This window comes from Electrophorus electricus, chromosome 7 (assembly GCF_041902795.1).
Source record: "Electrophorus electricus isolate QZ-2024a chromosome 7, ASM4190279v1, whole genome shotgun sequence".
Lineage (NCBI taxonomy): Eukaryota > Metazoa > Chordata > Actinopteri > Gymnotiformes > Gymnotidae > Electrophorus > Electrophorus electricus.
Window position 1 is genome coordinate 33,599,327 of NC_137503.1, and position 20,674 is coordinate 33,620,000.

The 20,674-nt window shown below is 47.8% G+C and overlaps 3 protein-coding genes across 5 annotated transcripts in view; 2 read left to right on the top strand and 1 right to left on the bottom strand.

Moving 5' to 3' along the window:
- Positions 1 to 1,365: 1,365 nt before the first annotated feature.
- mcm3 (minichromosome maintenance complex component 3) lies at positions 1,366 to 12,983 on the top strand. Of its 2 annotated transcripts, XM_027015975.3 has the most exons (17): positions 1,366 to 1,538; positions 1,911 to 2,023; positions 2,197 to 2,405; positions 2,807 to 2,937; positions 3,065 to 3,303; positions 3,485 to 3,593; positions 8,752 to 8,905; positions 9,297 to 9,428; positions 9,603 to 9,811; positions 10,162 to 10,336; positions 10,578 to 10,704; positions 10,825 to 10,975; positions 11,059 to 11,199; positions 11,547 to 11,656; positions 11,868 to 11,956; positions 12,106 to 12,190; positions 12,415 to 12,983. In XM_027015975.3, the coding sequence occupies exons 1-17, from the start codon at positions 1,464 to 1,466 to the stop codon at positions 12,611 to 12,613; spliced, it is 2,448 nt and encodes an 815-aa protein (XP_026871776.2). In that variant the 5' UTR covers positions 1,366 to 1,463; the 3' UTR covers positions 12,614 to 12,983. The 2 variants fall into 2 exon arrangements, with proteins under 2 accessions (XP_026871776.2, XP_026871777.2); XM_027015976.3 differs by lacking the exon at positions 1,911 to 2,023 and having other exon boundaries at positions 1,395 to 1,538.
- Positions 12,984 to 15,272: 2,289 nt separating this feature from the next.
- Positions 15,273 to 19,524, top strand: il17a/f3 (interleukin 17a/f3). The gene is made up of 3 exons (XM_027015968.3): positions 15,273 to 16,864; positions 17,357 to 17,577; positions 18,221 to 19,524. Exons 1-3 carry the CDS (start codon positions 16,850 to 16,852, stop codon positions 18,459 to 18,461), a joined length of 477 nt encoding a protein of 158 aa, XP_026871769.2. The 5' UTR covers positions 15,273 to 16,849; the 3' UTR covers positions 18,462 to 19,524.
- stmn4 (stathmin-like 4) overlaps positions 19,244 to 20,674 on the bottom strand; it is a 6,256-nt gene continuing 4,825 nt past the window's right edge. For both annotated transcript variants that reach the window (XM_027015966.3, XM_027015967.3), the window contains one exon: positions 19,244 to 20,562. In XM_027015966.3, coding sequence (XP_026871767.1) covers positions 20,503 to 20,562 — 60 coding nt within the window. In that variant the 3' untranslated portion in view covers positions 19,244 to 20,502. The remainder of the gene's footprint in view (positions 20,563 to 20,674) is intronic.

Consider the following 20,674-nt stretch of genomic DNA (forward strand, 5'->3'; position numbering starts at 1 on the left):
GCTTTTAATCTAAATGTACCAGCATTATGGATCAAGTGTTGTTCTGGATAAGAGTGTCTGGATAAATGTAATAAATATGTGTCTGGATAATAAGTGTAATAAGATAATAAATGTCTGGATAATAAGTGTAATAAGATAATAACTGTCTGTATAAATGTATTCCACATGTAGTTTTCCAGTTATCCCATGATGGAGTACTTAAACCGGGAAAGCTAAAGCAATTATTCAGTATTGACTGATCATATTACTTCTCATTTTAAGAGGGTGTGGCACATTAACAGACTGATATCAGATGTGCAGCCTGCAGACAGCAAGAGGACTAACCTGTGCAAAGATGCCAACATGAAGGGATTGTAATAACAGCAAAGCTTTGGTCACTTTTACTTTTCCAGATGTTACTGTCATTACACATGTGCATAAGCGTGTTGTGCATCACATCAAAAGGTGCGGCATGTACCAAACATATAACACATTAAAAAAATCAAAAAAGCACAAATGTGTGGCGCGTTGGTACAGTGCGCTTAAGGCCTGTCCAGCAAGGATGGTTTTGCTGTACGTTACCGGGATGCTACGAAGACAAGAATCTTTATAACATCAGAAAAAAACAAAAAACAAAAACAAAAAACAGCAACAAAAAGAAAGCGGTTAACAGATCTTATTAAACACTAAAACATTAAACATAAAAACATTTTTAAAAACTCATGGATTTAAAGTAACAATGTGTGCGTCGCGGACGATGCGATTCCAATAACAAAGCGAGAGAACAAATGCGTCCACAGCTTATCGACGGGGGCCAAAGGGTTGAGCTGCTCCCCTCCCACGGACTGCACACAGAACCTCAGCCATGCATGCACACGTGTACCTGCACAGCATGACGTGAGGGTCTGTAGACTGAACTGCAAAAGGAGATGTATACAAACGTTAGCTGTGGGAAAATCGCGCATTTGGCGCCGTTTTATTATCATTTAGTTACGAAATTTGAACTGAGCTGCGCTGAAAATAGTTACCCCCCCCCCCCCCAATAAAACTAGTTTTAGGAAGAACCTGTACTATGACAACCATGTGTGTAACTCTGCCCACATGTAGCACAATATTCAGCAGACTGCTTTAGATTTGATCGTTATTTGTTAGGAATCTGCGGCACCTCACGGGGGAAAGTCAGACAGCGGCGCACGCTGCCTCCACGGTGGACCCGGGGCGCATGCGCAGCTCGCTGAATTTTTCGCGCGAAATGTCCAAAGGAACAGGGAGAGGCCAGATTTCCCCCGGTTTGATTGGTCGCCTTCGGAAGACTAATAAATATTAAAATTATTCGACGTCGCTCCAGCCAATCAAGACAAAGAACACTCCCTGCCGGGAATCCTATCTGGCGCGAAAAAGCGCTATATTCGGAGCAGAAGAGTCGTTGGTTTATGTGGTCGAAGTTTTGTTGTTTGGTCTGTGAAGTTTAATACTGTACAAACATGGCAGCAGAGGTAGTGGACGATCATGAGATGAGGGAAGCCCAGCGGGATTACCTCGACTTTCTGGATGATGATGTAAGTAACGCATTTGTGTTAAAATATTGCGATTATTCGGTCGGTCGACACAATCGACCCGCTAGTTGCTAGCTAGCTAGCTAGCCACGTCGATAGTTTCTCATAATCTCTCCTGATTCCGTTCTCAGTCAATGTATCAGATAGTTCAGTTAGCCAGAGATATAGTGCGAGTGTGTAGCTGCAACAGTTGAATGAAGTTTATATCATATAGGCTTAGATGTTTAGAGGGCTGGCTGCAAACCTTTGTTAGGGCTCGTGTGAACGTTGCAGCTGGCTAGTTAAGTTCAGTCCAGTTAAATGTCTTAACCACTAACATTGGCGTGTTTCCAAACGGTATGTAGAAATCTGAGTGATGTTTGTGTCGTCGTGCAGCAGGATGCGGGGATATACCAGAGCAAAGTGCGGGACATGATCAGCGAGAATAAGTTCCGCCTCGTGGTCAACGTCAACGACCTGCGACGACGCAACGAAGCTCGCGCTGCCAAGTATGCGTTTCGGGGTAGTTTCATACTAAGTGCTGTTCACATCCCTGTTTATGAGCGTTGTAGAGTATGACGGCCATGTGCTGCGTTTCGAGACTTTGACTCAGCTAGTCGTCCGACGACCAGTATGGGCTCCTCCTGTAGTGCCGCTGAAATGACTGGCACTCTGCTTCCAGGCTAATGAACAACGCTTTTGATGAGCTCCTGGCATTCCAGCGTGCGCTGAAGGACATGGTCGCCTCCATAGACGCCACCTTCGCCAAGCAGTTCGAGGAATTCTTCGTCGGCCTGGAGGGCAGCTTCGGGAGCAAGCACGTGACCCCCCGCACGCTGACCTCGCGGCTTCTGGGCAGCGTGGTGTGTGTGGAGGGCATCGTCACCAAGTGTAGGTCTCAGCTTGTTCACTGGTGTCTCTTACCGTGTCGCAGCAGTGTAAATGTCACTCAGACATCAGTCAGTGTTAGTCTGCATTGCTGTGGCTGTAAAGCATATTAATAGCCATGTGTAAGACCCTAATACTGTGATAATAACATAGTAACAGGAGTTTATAAATGCTTTATGATCAGGTTGTAAATTGGCTGGTAGGTTAGATGGTCCTCAGCTTTCCCAGAGAGTCCGTGTGTGTCCAAGAGCCTTGTGTCCTCAGATGTAATAAAAGCGGACTGCGGGTCGTCAGAGGATGCGAGACAGCCTTGGCCTCGAGCTGTTCGTTTGGAGGGCAAAACTACGAATAACTACGTGTCGTGATTACAGAAACCATGTAGTGTTTTGTCCTTGGTGTTCCAGGCTCCCTGGTGCGTCCTAAAGTAGTGCGCAGTGTCCACTATTGTCCGGCCACCAAGAAGACCCTGGAGCGCAGGTACACGGACATGACCTCGCTGGACGCCTTCCCGTCGAGTGCCATCTATCCAACCAAGGTGCTTTCACCTGCTAGCACCAGTTACATTTGACCATCCAGTGTTGTTCAGGAACAGATGAAAGTCTTTTCCATCTACAGCACACACACACTCGCACTCACTCATGGTTTTCCTCGCTGCGATCCAGGATGAGGAGAGCAACCCTCTGGAGACCGAGTTCGGCTTGTCTAGCTACAAGGACCACCAGACCATCACGGTGCAGGAGATGCCGGAGAAAGCGCCTGCGGGTCAGCTGCCCCGCTCCGTGGACATCATCCTGGACAACGACCTCGTGGACTTGGCCAAGCCCGGCGACCGTGTGCAGGTGGTCGGCACCTACCGCTGCCTGCCAGGCAAGAAGGGCGGCTTCACCTCCGGCACCTTCAGGTAACGGCACGGTTGCTGCGGTAACCTGGGAGGCCCTCAGTTTCTTAGCTTGTACGGTGGAATTAATCGGATGCCGATAGTTAATCTACTGTCACTCACAGTTGTTGTGAAGTGTAGTGTAGTTATGAAGTGTCCAGAGTTTTGTGCATGCCCACTTCACTGTCCGTGTGCTCCTGGTCAGGACCATAATGGTGGGCTGCCACTTAAAACAGCTGAGCAAAGAGGTCACGCCCTTCTTCTCTGCCGATGATGTGGTGAAGATCAAGAACTTCAGCAAGTCTCGCACTAAGGTGAGAGGATAGGGGAAGAGCACGTGTGATGTGTATCGCTGTAGACGTGGGACGTGGGTTTGCCAAAAGCATCGTAACACAAAGGTCATCTTTAAGTGGGGGAGTATCACATCACCCTGAACACTCACTCTACCACTAAAGAGAGGGAGTGTTCAGTGTGATTCCCTCTCTTTAGTGGTAGAGCGAGTATCACACTAAACACTAGTGGTGGAGCGAGTGTCGCCCCCAACACTCTGGTAGTGGTGGAGCGAGTGTCGCCCCCAACACTCTGGTAGTGGTGGAGCGAGTGTCGCCCCCAACACTCTGGTAGTGGTGGAGCGAGTGTCGCCCCCAACACTCTGGTAGTGGTGGAGCGAGTGTCGCCCCCAACACTCTGGTAGTGGTGGAGCGAGTGTCGCCCCCAACACTCTGGTAGTGGAGGAGCGAGTGTCGCCCCCAACACTCTGGTAGTGGAGGAGCGAGTGTCGCCCCCAACACTCTGGTAGTGGAGGAGCGAGTGTCGCCCCCAACACTCTGGTAGTGGAGGAGCGAGTGTCGCCCCCAACACTCTGGTAGTGGAGGAGCGAGTGTCGCCCCCAACACTCTGGTAGTGGAGGAGCGAGTGTCGCCCCCAACACTCTGGTAGTGGAGGAGCGAGTGTCGCCCCCAACACTCTGGTAGTGGAGGAGCGAGTGTCGCCCCCAACACTCTGGTAGTGGAGGAGCGAGTGTCGCCCCCAACACTCTGGTAGTGGAGGAGCGAGTGTCGCCCCCAACACTCTGGTAGTGGAGGAGCGAGTGTCGCCCCGAACTCTCTGGCAGTGGTGGAGCGAGTGTCTCCCCGAACACTCTGGCAGTGGTGGAGCGAGTGTCTCCCCGAACACTCTGGCAGTGGTGGAGCGAGTGTCTCCCCGAACACTCTGGCAGTGGTGGAGCGAGTGTCTCCCCGAACACTCTGGCAGTGGTGGAGCGAGTGTCTCCCCGAACACTCTGGCAGTGGTGGAGCGAGTGTCTCCCCGAACACTCTGGCAGTGGTGGAGCGAGTGTCGCCGCCAACACTCTGGCAGTGGTGGAGCGAGTGTCGCCGCCAACACTCTGGCAGTGGTGGAGCGAGTGTCGCCGCCAACACTCTGGCAGTGGTGGAGCGAGTGTCGCCGCCAACACTCTGGCAGTGGTGGAGCGAGTGTCGCCGCCAACACTCTGGCAGTGGTGGAGCGAGTGTCGCCGCCAACACTCTGGCAGTGGTGGAGCGAGTGTCGCCGCCAACACTCTGGCAGTGGTGGAGCGAGTGTCGCCGCCAACACTCTGGCAGTGGTGGAGCGAGTGTCGCCGCCAACACTCTGGCAGTGGTGGAGCGAGTGTCGCCGCCAACACTCTGGCAGTGGTGGAGCGAGTGTCGCCGCCAACACTCTGGCAGTGGTGGAGCGAGTGTCGCCGCCAACACTCTGGTAGTGGTGGAGCGAGTGTCGCCGCCAACACTCCAAGTTTTAAGTTTGGTTTGTTACATACAGTCATACACAGTATAACTTGCAGTGAAATGGTTGAGAGTGCTCTGTCCAAACTGAGGAAAAAGAAAACGGGTGCATAGAGAAATATATATTCTATATATGTACAAAAATATATTAACAATGTATGTACAATATATGTATATTATGTTTATATACACAATGTATATGGTTGTGTATATATGTATGTACACAATGTACAGAATGTACAGATCCATCTTGTAAAATGACATATTTACCGTTTTTATGTTACATGGTGGTAATTGAACATATTTACATTTATGTTACATGGTGGTGGTGGTCCCCACAGTTTATCAGTTTCACTGATTCAATGGCCTGTGGGAAGAAGCTCCTCTTCAGTCTCTCTGTCTTGGTCTTCAGGGAGCGAAAGCGCTTCCTTGACCTCAACAGAGGGAAGAGCCTATTGTTGGGATGGGTGGGGTCCTTCACAATCCTCCTGGCCTTGGTCTGGCACCGCTTGTAGTAGATGGTCTGCAGGTCAGGAAATTCCGTGTGAGTGATGCACTCTGCTGAACACACTACCCTTTGGAGTGCTTGTCTGTCCTGCTTGGTGCTATTCCCAAACCAGACTGTGATGTTCCCCGTGAGGATGCTCTCGATAGTGCAGGTGTAGAAGTTCCGCAGTACCTTGGAGGGCAGTCTGAAGTCTCTTAGGCGTCTGAGGTGGTAAAGACGCTGACGAGCCTTCTTTGCCAGGGAACTGGTATGGCGGGACCAGGACAGGTCCTGCGAGATGTCAAATCCAAGGTACCTGACACTATCTACTCTCTCCACCGTGATTGCACTGATCCTCACAGGTTGGTAGTGCCGCTCCTGCTTCTTGCTGCAATCCACGATCCACTCCTTTGTCTTACTGACGCTTAGGAGGAGATTATTTTCCTGGCACCAGTTTTCCAGGTGTTTAATCTCCTCCAGGTAGGCCCTCATCGTTGTCCGAGATCAGACCCATGACAACGGTGTCGTCAGCAAACTTGACAATGATGGTGGAGCTGGAAGTGGCTGTGCAGTCGTAGGTGTGCAGTGAGTAGAGCAGGGGGCTTAAGACACAACCCTGAGGAGCTCCAGTGCTGAGGGTGAGGGTGGATGAGGCAGTTGCCCACCCGTACTGATTGTGGTCTGTCTGTTAGGAAGTTGGAGATCCAGTCGCACAGGGATGTATGCAGTCCTAGATCCCCCAACTTAGTAGTGAGTAGGGAGGGGATGATGGTGTTAACATTATGTTAAAATTATGTTAAAAATTATTTCCCCTCCCTTCGTCCAGGTGAGTCAGTGTAGTGTGGAGCAGATGTGCAATTGCATCATCAGTGGAGCAGTTGTGGCGGTATGCAAACTGCAGTGGGTCCATGGAGGCTGGCAGTGAAGATGTGATGAAGTCTCTGACTAGCTTTTCAAAGCACTTCATCACGACTGATGTGAGGGCAACAGGGCGGTAGCCATTGAGGTCGGAGGATCGAGGTTTCTTCGGGACAGGGACGATGGTGGATCGCTTGAAGCTGGACGGGACGATACCGAGCATCAGGGAGAGATTGAAGATGTCGGTGAATACCGGGGCTAGCTGATCTGCGCAGGCTTTGAGGACTCTCCCGCAGATACCATCTGGTCCCACCGCCTTCCTGGTATTCACCCTTTTAAACACTCTCCTCACGTCACTCTCCGTGATGATGAGAGGGCGCTGTTCTATGGTGGGCTCTGCGCATGCACCGTTGGCTGCGCCGATAGTACCATTAGCACTAGCGCTGCTAGCATTAGCGCGGCTAGCATTAGCGCTGTTAGCACTAGCGCTGTTAGCATTAGCGCTGCTAGATGTAGCCTCGAAGCGAGTGAAGAATGTATTCAGCTCGTTCGCCAGAGACTCATCCGCACTCATCAGCCCAGAGGGTGGGCTCCTGTAGTCCGTGATCGTCCGTAGTCCCTGCCACAGGGATCTAGAGCCACTCTGCTGGAACTGTTTCTAGTTTCCTCCCGTAGCGTCGCTTCGCCTCCCTCACCGCCCTGCGCACTCCGTATGCCGCAGACTTGTACTCGTCCATGTTCCCGCTGATAATACCCGCGTTGTAGGCAGCAGTGCGAGAGTTCAGAGCCTCGTGGATGGTTTTATCCACCCAGGGCTTCTGGTTGGAAAACTTCTTTATGGTAATTCTTGGAATCGTGTCGTCCACCAGTTTCCCAATAAACCCCACTACTGCCTCTGTAAACTCGCTGACATCATCAGTGCTGCGCCGGAACATGTCCCAGTCCGCGTCATCCAGAGCGTCCTGCAGAGCGGCCACCGATTGGTCTGTCCAGTGTGCGACCTCCCTCTGAACCGGAGCTTCCCGTTTCAGCCTTTGTTTATATTTTGGTAGGAAGAAGATGGCAGCATGGTCCGACTTACCAAACGGTGGATGAGCTAGTGCCTTGTAGCTGTCCTTGTATGGGGTGTAGCAGTGGTCGAGTGTCCTATTTCCCCTGGTGGGGAAGGTTATGTGCTGGTAAAGGTTGGGCACTGCACGCTTGAGGTTAGCGCTGTTGAAATCCCCAACCACGATAAGTGCAGCGTCCCAGTGCTGTGCCTGAAACTGTGTGAGAGCCTCATGAAGTTCCCACAGTGCAGTGTCCATGTTGGCCTGAGGTGGGATGTACATGGTGTTGATGATGACCGAAGTGAAAGGACGAAGCTTGAGGGCGAGCAGCTCCAGGTTGGGTGAGCAGGAGCGGGCGAGAGTAACAACATTGGCATTGTTGCACCAGCTGTTGTTTACCATCACACACACTCCACCACCTCTCGACTTCCCCGAATCTGCCGTCCTGTCCATGCGGTGAACCGAGAAGAACTCGGCCGGCTGGATGGCGTGGTTTGGTACCGCTGGGTTCAGCCACGACTCGCTGAAGCAGAGGAGATTGCAGTCCCGAATGTCCCTCTGGAACTTTATCCTGGCCCGGAGGTCATCGAGCTTGTTGTCCAGAGACTGGACATTGGCTAGCAGGATGCTAAGTAAGGGAGCTCGGTGTGCCCGAGCCCTCAGCCTGGTCCTGATGCTGGCTCGCTTCCCTCGAGGCCTTTTCCTCGCGTCGCGTCCTTTGTTCTCCCTCAGGATCTCCGTCGGCCATCTTGGGTCCGGGGTTAGAGACGGCTTGAGGTGAGCGGTATGTAGATTAAGAGAAATAAGAGCATCTCTGGTGTATGAGATACGCGCCGTGGTGTGTAGAGAAGGGCTGCGGAGAAGTCAGGGGTAGCGGGAAGAGCGAAAAGAACGAAAAAAGTGCCAGGTGTGGACGGAGCAGTCGTGACGGCAGCCGACCTCACCAGCGCCATCTTAATGATCACTATACCACTAAAGTGGTGGAGTGAGTGTCACACTGAACACTCTTTAGTGGTAGAGTGAATGTCACACAAAGTGGTAGAGAGTCGTACTGAACACTAGTGGTGGAGCGAGTGTCACACTGAACACTCTAGTGGTGGAGCGAGTGTCACACTGAACGCTTTAGTGGTAGAGCGAGTATCACACTGAACGCTTTAGAGGTAGAGCGAGTATCACACTGAACACTCTCTCTCCCATTTAAGATGATCTTAAACGTCCCTGTTCCGCTGACCTCACGTGTACCCTTGGCACTGACGTTGGCGTGGAGTTGGTGAAGTTGAGGTTTAACACTTTTTCTCCCGACCTTTGACAGAATGTGTTCGACCAGCTTGCGCGCTCCCTGGCCCCCAGCATCCACGGTCACGAGTACATCAAGAAGGCCATTCTGTGCATGTTATTGGGTGGAGTGGAGAAGGTTCTGGAAAATGGCTCGCGGATCCGTGGAGACATCAATGTGCTTCTCATAGGTGGGAACTACATTTATGCTGACACTAGTTCAATGCACGTTTTGCAGAAAAAAAAACGTTTCCAGTGCTTCCTTGTGAGTAAGAACACCAGACAGGTGGAATCTGTCTTGAGTCATCACCTTCACTAGTGTAGCAGGGACCAGCATTTATAAGATCTAATCCTACCGTGGGATTAAACAGACAGAAAGGCCTCGTTTATGCATACCCTTGACCTAGAACCCAGTCAGAGAGTATCTGGAACACTATAACCCAGTGGCTTCTGTATTACACAAACGTCCGTGCCGAGTACAGGCTGGAAGTTCTGAGGTCGGTGGGATGCGTCCCGTAGCCTGGATTCCAGCCGTCCATTGTGTGTGCAAAGACATCTGAGTCCTTGGGTGTCGTTTCCCAGGTGACCCGTCCGTGGCGAAGTCTCAGCTCCTGCGCTACGTCCTCTACACGGCTCCTCGTGCCATCCCCACCACGGGCCGTGGCTCATCCGGCGTGGGCCTGACAGCTGCTGTCACCACCGACCAGGAGACAGGTATTGAACCCTACTGAGACACGACAGGAGGAGCGTGTGGAGGGATGACGAGGGGTTACGTCACACATACGCCAGCAGCCAAAGCTAAAGGTCTCGGCGTGGACACTCAGGGATGTTCTCTCTCTCTCTCTCTCTCTCTCTCTCTGTGTCTGTCTATCTCGACGTCTCTCCCAGGCGAGCGGCGCTTGGAGGCAGGCGCCATGGTCCTGGCTGATCGGGGTGTCGTATGCATCGACGAGTTTGACAAGATGTCGGACATGGATCGCACGGCCATCCACGAGGTGATGGAGCAGGGGCGTGTCACCATTGCCAAGGCGGGCATCCACGCCCGGCTCAATGCCCGCTGTAGTGTCCTGGCTGCCGCCAACCCCGTCTATGGCCGGGTGAGTGACATCGCTGTCGCACACACTGAGAGAAGGAGATCTGAAACCTTGAAACCGTGGTGATGTTCGTCTGGACACGTTCAATTTTCAGATTTAGGTCAACATGACATTTCATTCTCCAGGTTATTGCCAAACCCGTCTGGCTGTTACTCCTAAAAATGAACATAGCGCGAACTGTAATATTGAATATTGATCTGAACATAGAACGTACTGTGATTCTACTGCATAGTAACTTACAGGAAACAGGAATACACTTTTATTATAGGATTTCCTCTTTAAGTGATTCATGTGTTAATTTGTGAGAGTAACTCGCTCTCTCTTTCTTACACTTTGTCTCCCCCCCCCCGCAGTACGACCAGTATAAGACCCCCATGGAGAACATTGGTCTTCAGGACTCTCTGCTATCCCGCTTTGACTTGCTCTTCATCATGCTTGACCAGATGGACCCCGAGCAGGACCGCGAGATCTCCGACCATGTGTTGCGCATGCACCGTTACCGTGACCCCCGCGAACAGGACGGAGCAGGTATCAGACGGACCCCCGTGGCCGTTAGGGCCACAGCTGGCTGGTCTGATCACTTTGGTGTCGTGGTATAACTGGAGCCAAAAGCAAATGTATGCAATGCACAGTGTGTTTTAGTTAGTTACTGACATGTACACCTGTGTGTGTGTGTGTGTGTGTGTGTGTGTGTGTGTGTGTGTGTGTGTGTGTGTGTGTGTGTGTGTGTGTGTGTGTGTGTGTGTGTGTGTGTGTGTGTGTGTAATAGCACTCGCTCTGGGCGGCTCGGTGGATGTTTTGGCCACCAGTGACCCTGATGTGTGTCAGGAGGATGAGGAGGAGCTACAGGTGTATGAGAAACACAACCACCTTCTCCATGGCAACAGGAGACAGAGGTAAATGCCGAATCCTGGCTGTGTGTTTTACACATGGCCTTGGTGCTTTACGGAAGAGCTTAGCGCTGGGCTGATGGTCATAACAAACGTGAGACGTCACATGGCTCCTGTCGCTGACAGGGACCGAGTGGTGAGCAAAGAGTTCATGAGGAAGTACATCCACGTTGCCAAGGCACTGTCCCCTGTACTGACACAAGAAGCAGCCAGTCACATCGCAGAAGAGTACTCCCGCCTCCGCAGCCAGGAGCAGCTCGGCTCAGACGTTGCTCGGGTGAGTGGAGATGCACACGTGTGGATTGTCCCGCTCTCGCGTGCTCGTCAGGTTTACTGACGTACTCTTTGCGCCACCCCTAGACGTCCCCCGTCACGGCGAGGACGCTGGAGACGCTGATCCGTCTTTCCACGGCCCACGCCAAGGCCCGTCTGAGCAAGTCAGTGGAGCTGGAGGACACAGATGTGGCAGTGGCGCTTGTCCAGTTCGCCTACTTCAAAAAGGTCCTAGTGCCCAGTGTTTCCCCTGCTGCTCACACCAGCACCATGGCCATTTAAGACCCCATTCTCACAGGACTAAAATCACATGGGTCTTCTGGAATTGTAAGACGTCGTAGCCGCTGCCGATGGCAACGCCCCATTCTGACTCTGATTATGATCGTAAGACGATGTTTACTGGACATGTAGGTGTGGTCCAGAAATTCAGGTTTTAAATCTGAATGTAATCGGCATTCAGGTACCTTGTACGTTATCCTGTGTGAATAATACATTTTGATTTTAAGATTTTATATATCGGACCTAAATATCCTAAACCAGTGTTTCTGGGTAATAAACATTCCCGCTGTTTCCAGGTTCTGGAGAAGGAGAGGAAGCGTGCCAGACATGGAGACGGGGACACGACCTCCGAGGAAGAGGAAGAGGAGGAAGAAGCCCAGGACGCCAGCCGCCAGCCGAGGAAGAGGTCCGAACAGTCCTCCTCACGGCTTCTGTGTTAAACCTAAGCGCCATGTTCAGAGGGGACGTCATTCTTGTTGTGGCACACGCCTGCTCTATGGATGTGACCCGTTCCGTGTCCCTTTGCAGATGGTTTGGAGATCTGCATAACGAACCTAATCCCCCATGGCAGGTGTTTGGTACTCATGGGGGTTTGTTTTGCCTTTGATGTCCTCTAGGAGGCGCAGTTCATCCACACGCAGGCCATCCCAAGACAGTGGACCCTACGACCCGTACGACTTCACCACCGAAAAGGACATACCTGCGAGTGAGCCTGACAGTTAGCACGTCGCCACCAAAGTCTGCCATCATATCAGATCTGATGCTGGCTGATTTGGTCTGATGGATCTGATAGAAATGCTGTAAGATTTACTGTTGTGGGGTTATTGTTTTTTTGTTGTTTTTTTTTGTGCACAGTCCAGTCTCCTGCTCCTAGCCGGCCCAGTGAGGAGGCCGTGGAGATGCCTGATCAGAATGGTCACACCGAGCTGTCAGCGAACAGGTAGGGATCTGATCCCTCCAGTTTCTTTGCTTCTGAATTGATGTTTCATTCTTCATAAAGTGACCAAAGCTGTTGAAACATTTTAGACAACTTATTTTGGTCACATTAGTAACGTTTAGTGCTTTAGTAATGTTTGTTTGTTTTGTAGTGGAGCTGTTTGGCTTCTCTTTGTGGCTTTGGTGTCACGATATCCAGCTTCTCCTGCATTTATGTGCCCCTTCCAGGCTAAAGGCGTTCAAATCTGCACTACTGGAGGTTTTCCGCTCCACACACGCTCAGTCTGTGGGCTTTAATGCTCTGATGGACGCTGCCAACAAGAGAAGCTCCGCCCCCTTCACCCCAGCTGAGGTTCGTGCCGCCCTCGACCGCATGCAAGACGACAACCAGGTGATGGTAGCAGACGACATCATCTTCCTCATCTGACGAGGAAGGTCTGATGAGGAGAAGAGACGAGACGAAGCTCTGAGGCAGTAGGCCGGTGGCGGACCGATGCGTGCGCAGGGCTTCTCTTGGGTCCACGTCAAAGGCGTGTTGAACTGCGTGTTTGTTTAATTTTGGTCTTTTTTTCTTTCACAAAGCAGTTGCTGACTTGTACACATTTAATGGTGTCTAATGAAGCGTCACAGGACTTCACGTATTTTAGTCTAAGGGTCTGCAAATCAGTCTGACATCTCAACTTGGTTTTACTTATTTTTAAGAATGTGTCGAAACATTGTATATATTGTTGTTAAAAGGAAAGTTAGGTTTGTGTTTGGTGTCCCACTGAACAAATGAATAAATAATGTCAAATGTTTTATTGTCTTTCCTTTATATTTTCTATACGCTGGTAAGATGTCGATTTCTCTGCTGTAGCACACACGAGCAGAGCACACAGGATGACAGAATCATGAGGCACTACACAACTGAGAGAAGCACTGGCGTTGACCGTTAACTGTTAGAGGCAGGTTATAAAACCTATTTAGTTAAACATGGTGTTGTGTCATTTTTAAATAAAGCAGCATTAAAAAAAATGGATTTCATTCAACCAGGATAAGTACCTTAGAAAGTGGTGTGGGTCTGAGTCGTGTGTAACGTGAAGTGAGCTGTACACACACAGGTATCACCCCCCCCCCCCCACGTATCACGCACCACAGTAGACAGTCGTGCTGGGGCGTCGTGTCTAACCAGTTTCTCCACTGGCCCAGTGCTGCCTCCGCGCTTTGCGTGGGCACGAAGTGGAGCATCGCGGCCGGAGTCATTGTGAGAGCACCACTGATGCGTATCACTACTTGGAACTGTTGCCTGTTTCCTCGCGGGGACCTGGCTTCTCCATCTCTGTCCATACCGCCTTCATGATCACGAACCATGACACGCCGCTATAGGACATGTGCCCGCCGGTGAGCTAAGCCGGGTTTAAACGGCAGAGTGCGCCACCTACAGGCCGTGATCGGCACCGTGCCGCTGCGAGGATTTCCGCCGCTGTTTTGCTTGTGCTGGATGTTGCTGAGCACGTCGTGATCTTGCAAAGACATTTGCAGCTGGCTGCGTCTCTGGGATGGACCGTACACTTTATGCACACAATCACACGGTAGTAATGATGGTTACGGGACTGAGCTCCGCTCCCTTTTAATGGCATCACAGGGTAATGAGTCATGGTGACATGATAACTGCAGCCTCTGTGGTTTTAGTGTTTTAGCGTTTCGCCTGAGTTTCAAGAAGCCCTTCAGCATTTTGGTGACCTACATTTCTACTGAGTGGGTGAGACTGCAGTAGACTGTGCCAAAGGACACAGAAAGATGCAGCCTGGCCTATATGCACGCGCGCACACACGCGCGCACACACACACACACACAACAGGTCAAAACTTTCGTGAAGGTTCTTCCTGCTAGTGGCGGGCCTGATATTAATCTTTAGCTCTTTTTATGGGAAAAAGGTTTCTTGTCCTTATAGTCACATCACACACTGCAGTTCTGATGAAGCCATTGAGTATTCTGAGATGCATTAATAATAATCTTTTATAATTAATCAATGTATTATTTGCCTGACACTTTCGTAAATGCAGTTTACAGCGTGCTTCCCAGAAAATAGAGAATACATAATAAAATACAAAAAAAATCCTATTTGTTAAAATTTAGTTAAATATTGTTTAAATAGAAAGTTAAAGTTAAATTTAAATAAATATGGTAAATATAATTCAAAGTAGAAGACAACTTAAAAACCACCCAACTGCAGATGTAAGACATAGTAAAAAGTAAAAAAACAAACAAACAAACAATCCTTTCAAATAAACAAGGTAAAAAATACAGTGGAGGCAGAGCAGTTTAATAAAAGGCCTTAATTATTGAAAGTATTTAAAGTGTCAAGAGCCCTCAGGCCATCTGGCCGAGAATTCCAGATGTTTAGGGCCATGGCAGGAGAAGGCATCCTCAGAGCTCTTTAGTCAGGAGGTGTTTTAGCGGTGGATCTGAGGGCCGTGGAGGTCCATGCCTGGTTGTATGTTCTCTCATCTTGGAGCATGCCAGGCCTCTGCTGCTGCATTCTGGACTCTCTGCCAACATGAAGCAGTTTTCTTTGGCAAGTTTTCCAACAGTGCATTACAGTTGTCCAGATGTGAAGATACAAAGGTGTGTACACGTTTTTCCCTATCAGTTGCTGTGAGGATACTTCTGACCTTGGCTATGTTATGAAGATGATAGAGCGCTGTTCTTGAGACATTGCTAACATAGCGTTTAATGCTTAGGTCAAAGTCAAAAGTGACACTTGGGTTTTTGATATGGTGTTGGGCCTTAACTGATAGGCACTCCAGATACATTACTGCATCAATGCACTCATGACAATTCCCAATTATTAAAAAATTCTGTTTTGTCCTGGTACAAGAAACTCTGACACATCTCGGACTTGATGTCTTCTAGACAGTTAAAAATCAAGGTCAATGGAACCCCAGGAATCAGTGGGTAGACACACACACAAAAAAAAATACAATTATATATATTTGCCATTGCACCAGTATGCAGACGAGATATATATATATATATATATATATATATATATATATATATATATATATATATATATATATATATATATATCGTCTGCATACTGGTGCAATGGCAAAGCTTACAGAGATTAAAGAGCGCTCGTCTGAAAATTGAGCCCTGGGGGACACCACAGAATTGCTCATGGCATTTAGAGCTGGAAACAGTTCAGAAAATACCAGTTAGGCAAATACAGTCTTTTAGGTGGTTTAGTAGTATTCAGTGAACATCTTGTGCCAAATACAGCACTGATTTCAAAAAAGAAAGTGTAGACATGTTACTGGATTTAGCCTAAGATCATTGAGGACTTCAGTTATTGTGGTTTCTGTGTAAATATTTAAGTATTCCTGAAAATGAAGAGAGACATCATGCTCAATAATCTTTCTGAAAAATGTAATATTAGGAATTGGTCTGTTATTATTGAGGTTAATAGGATCTAATTTATTCTTCTTTAGAAGAGGCTTGATAAATAACTGCTGTTTTAATACTCTGTGGGTACATCCCTTGTTTCAGTGATTTATTTACAATATTAACAATGTGTTTTGACAGTGCACCGAAAGCTTGTGAGGATTGGATCAAATTGGTTTGGTGTCTAGAGGACAGCTTGTTGTGTAAGAGGGAAATCACATTTGTAAGTGTTTTTGTAAGTGATTTTTTTACTTGTATAAGGTCAAACTCTGAAAACTATTTTTACCATTTAAAAAAAGTTTAGAAAATGTAGAAAAAGGAGTCTCCATGGTTCTAGACTGGGTAGTCTATTGCCCAGCCTTTAAACTACCAGGAGGTTATAGTGATGGCGGTTGACAGCAGGCTCGAGGTTTGCGAACAGGACTGAGCAGCAAAAAGCTTAAGAGGTTCTCGTCGTGACGGCCAAAGTTTGAAAAGCTGAGAAGCTTACCGCTCATCTTAAATCACTGCCTCTGAATACTAAAGAACAGAGAACTAGAAGCCCTTCTGTATACAGCACACAAATCACGCCATGCAGCTACCCATGCAGTAATCTCGGTGAGTCTGCACTAAACAGAATATGAATTACATACATATGCACTGGATCCAGTCCTACATTCTTCTTCATATGTTTTTGATGGCTTCCAAACATTGATTTGGACATTGTTAACTGTTCATTGTAAAGACACTTTCCCCCCTAGTTTCTACTAAAACTTCAGTAGTGAGATTACGTGTAAAAACACACCTCTGCATGTCTGAAGCAGCGTGCACACATACACATGGCTTTCCCAAACACATTTAGTAACCATACCCAAGTATGCTGTCTTACTGATTCACAAAAATGCTACATATTACATTAAAATCGACATATTTTATGAAGTTTTAGCAGGTGCAGTAAACTGCTGACTTTATGCCACACTGGACTGTGCAATCAGTCAAGTAAAACTTCCATTTGATTTGATGTACTTAGATTGTAATATTTTCATGCTGTTCCTGACATGGTCCCAGACTGGATCACATCAGACCCCATGTTTGCATTTTCTTTTTCTCTTTTTTTAACTGTGTCAAGAGGAGGAAGCCGTGTAGAGAATCAGGTCCTGACCCATATATATATACAGATAGGAAACTGTCAAAGTCTCATTACTCTCTGACTGAGGCTGGTAGGCTAGGAGAACAAAGCAGAGCCTTTTCTTTGGAGATGCCGATCTCAATGGTTAGTAATTGTTTGTCATAATTGAACAATTGTCATAATTGTTGTTTTCTGTGGTTGATTGTTAGTTACAATTTTATCAAAGCTTGCTTTAGCAACCTGAGAATATCACTACAGTATACTTACATAACTACAGTATAGTCATTACTTTCTAAACATGCTGTGCTATGAACTAGTGTCTTCAAACTGCCATATTGTGTACGTCAGTGTATAGTTTTGTTCAAATTGACTGATTTTGCTGGAAGAAGCATTTTTATTTAGCGATTTACCTTCATTGCACACTTTATCCTGGATGCTTGTGTAGATACTGAAGATACCGAAGACAACAAGTTTCCTGGAAAATCTTTCAATATATAAAAGAGTTGTATAACTAAAAAGACATTATAAAGAAATATACTCATTAAAAGTAAGCAGCAAAAATGTAGCACATTATGCTTTTTTCTGTCCTCCTCTGTCGTCTTGCTTCGTGTGTTCTTCTCCTACTTCTCCTTCGAGGTCTTCAAAGCTGTCGTGATGCTGGGTGTAGCAGCATTGCTGCTCGACGTGGACGCCCTCGCTGCCCCCCAGAGGAACAGGAGCATGAAGCTGCCCAAGCCCAGCAAGGGCCCACGGGGCAGGATGCGGAAACTCTGGCTCAAAGTCGACCCTGCTCTGCTCAACTCCTCGGACTCCCTGCTGATATCGCCCAGACTGTCAATTTCACCATGGACATATGAGTGAGTTTAAAAATCTACAGACTGACAATACAACACGTCAAGGACACCCTGCCTTACAGGTGTGATTAACAGGGCACCAAGGCGTTTATGGCTACATCCAGGTTTTAAACTGATTTCTGCATTTAAAAGTAAATACAGATAAATACTGTTTCTGAAAACATTTCCAGGCACAGCCAGAACCCCAGGACCCAGGGATGGTCTCAAACAGACCCACCTTGTCCAGGGCTTCTGAGCGTTAGCACCTTAGCAGATGTAGTCTACAGTAGGCAGGTCTACGGTGAACTACAGGACAGAGCTGGTTTCATTTCCTATTGTACCTTTATCTAGGATTTAGTCAATATAAATTCACTAAGATTTATAAGAGTGAAAAGAGTTATACTTGATTTTATGCACTTTAGATGCTATCATATTTATATTAATAAACTTTTATCTCTTTAATTTTTCATTGTATTACTTTAACTATATTTAAATGTATTGTAATAAATTGTTTTTGTAATTTTTTTTTTTTTTTTTTTTTTTGGGCTAAAACCTTACAGAGGTGACCGAGCTGAGGATGTCAGATCCTTTTTGCTTTGTTTTTATTTTTCTGTGTCTTATGCATTATGCACTAACGTGCGCAGCATGCTCCTTATGCTCGCTGCAGGTCCTCCTATGATGTGGACCGCGTCCCGTATCACATCTTCGAAGCCAAATGCGAGAGGACGGGCTGCCTGACCAGAGACGGCCAGGAGGACATGGGACTGGAGTCCAAGCCCATCTTCTACCAGATTCTGGTCCTCAGGCGCGTGAAGGCCAAGCGGCAGGAGTCGGTGCTGCAGCTCGAGAAGAAGACCGTCAAAGTGGGCTGCACGTGCGCGGTGCCCAACGTGCTCCCTCCGATGTAGCCCGTCCCGCGCGCTTGCCTTAAACCAGGATCAAGGCTTTAAGATGTCCCGCGTCTGTGACCAGACAGGCGGTCTTATTTACTAATCAATAAGCTGCGACATAATGACATTTATACATCAGCAAGATCCGGCCAAATAATTTGATTGGGGTTAGAGTCATTCCGTGAGTGCCGATATGTAGCGTAACAGCGCTCGGAAGTTAAAATGCACATGTATCAGTCAGATTCACAGCTATGTTCTATCAACTGTTATCGATCTTAGAGTGTAACAAACTTTGCTGTCAACTCATCGTAACCAGACACGCCGCCAAACGGAATGTCAACACACCCTTATTTCCCTGGCTGCACAACAAATGGAAACATTGACGAATGTACGATGTTCAGTACCACAGCACACTCTCTTCAAGAGCCATTTCCCCCCAATGATGCGTCATATTATACTGACACCTAGTGCCTTGGACGCTTCAGAGATTCTACTAAATCTATTCATGGCCGCTCTATGGGACATAAACTGGTTCATTTGAGGGTTACAAAGAAGTTTGATTGTTCATTTCATATGACTTCATAGAAAGACTAAAAAATAAAAAATCTCTTTCATAAATATTGTTTTGCTACTTTTTGGTGGTGCTCTTTTAAATGTGGTAGAGAATAGATGCTCACCGTGCTGACGAATGGATTTCAATGTTCTCGCCTCACTGACACCTTACAATTCGGACTCGGTACGTTTAAATGAATACGTTTAACAGGGTTGGCGGTACAGAAAGCGACAAATCACAAAACTGGTCATTTAGTCAAGAGAAGCTTTTACTGACCATGTCAAAACAGAGAGATTTTATTCTTTTAGGGTGTCCACAGACATGGGCAGTGAGGTGGGGTAGGGATTCATATTTATACAGGATCCTGAAACATTTCCAGTTCTCATCACGGCACAGTTACGTTGTCTGCGAGGCCGGGACCGCAAGCATGTAGTCTTTTCTGGTCTCTCTTCAATTAACAGGTAACATAAGTACACAGATGGCACCAAGGAAAGCACAGTGACATGCCAAACCAAAGTGCAGCATACACTAACCTAAGGCTGTGGAAGCGTATCTACGTGCTACCTCACTTCGAGGAGAAGTGTGGCGTCTGGCTGCACTCTGCTTCACAGTCTTCACACGCCGTTCTCTGAGCTCGGGTGGTTTTTAACCGGCGCACCGGCGTCTTTCAAAGTAACAGCTACTGGCTATGTGCTTTTGAGTTGTGCTTCATAAATGAGTCGATTCCGGGCGTTTCATCGTAAATGGGCTAATGGTGAGGAGATTCACGACAACCCTAGACAAAAAATAAATCTGGATCATCATGTCTGAAAGCGTGTTATCAACAAGAGAAAATTGAGAACTCTGGAGGGGAAAGGCGTTATTATAATTGATTGAACTGACAAGGCGTGAATTCAACATCAACTGCGCGTATAGACATGCATAGTTTTCACTTTTCCTACACATCATACATTTAAGAAACAGCATATTTTTGCAATATGTATTAACTGCGTGAACCTTCTGCGAGATGCAATTTCTGGTGGTCTTGGGTTAGCCTCACCTCGGATGACGCCCCCTATCGCTACGGTATTAGGTGTTGATGTAAGTATCCCCCGTAATTTCGTTCTCATGTCTTTCTTTTCGTCTACACCATCATCGGCATGTACCAATCATTTACTTTTTTGGGGCGGTGTAGTGTTATCCGCCACCGCCACCCACCTAGACACTACAACTTCAGTGCACCTTACATTGCCATCCAAATAAAACCAGGCATCTTTTGGTCTTTTTTTATCACTAGTTTCGACATTAGTTTTGACACTGTTAAATCTCACTCACTGACATCATTTAACATTGTTAAACCTAAATAAATAAATAAATAAGAATAAATAAATGTTTAGTATGATTCAAACTGTCATTGGAGGCTTCTGCTACAGGCCTGCGTTAGTTCAGTGAGATGTTCTGGTTTGCTCTGTAGGTCTCCTCCTCGCTCCCCCAACCGTAAGCAGTTCTCCGCGTCAGCCGCCTCCTCTACCGACATGCCTCCTCCTTCATCTCCTTGTTCCTCCTAACCTCCTCAGCGTGCTTGTCCTAAGAGCAGGAGAGAGTGTGGATTAGACATCTGTTGTTGTACCAGCACAGTCGGGGGTGGGGAGAGGTGGGGGGTTGGTTAAGGAGCATGACAACTCAAACTCTTCTTAAT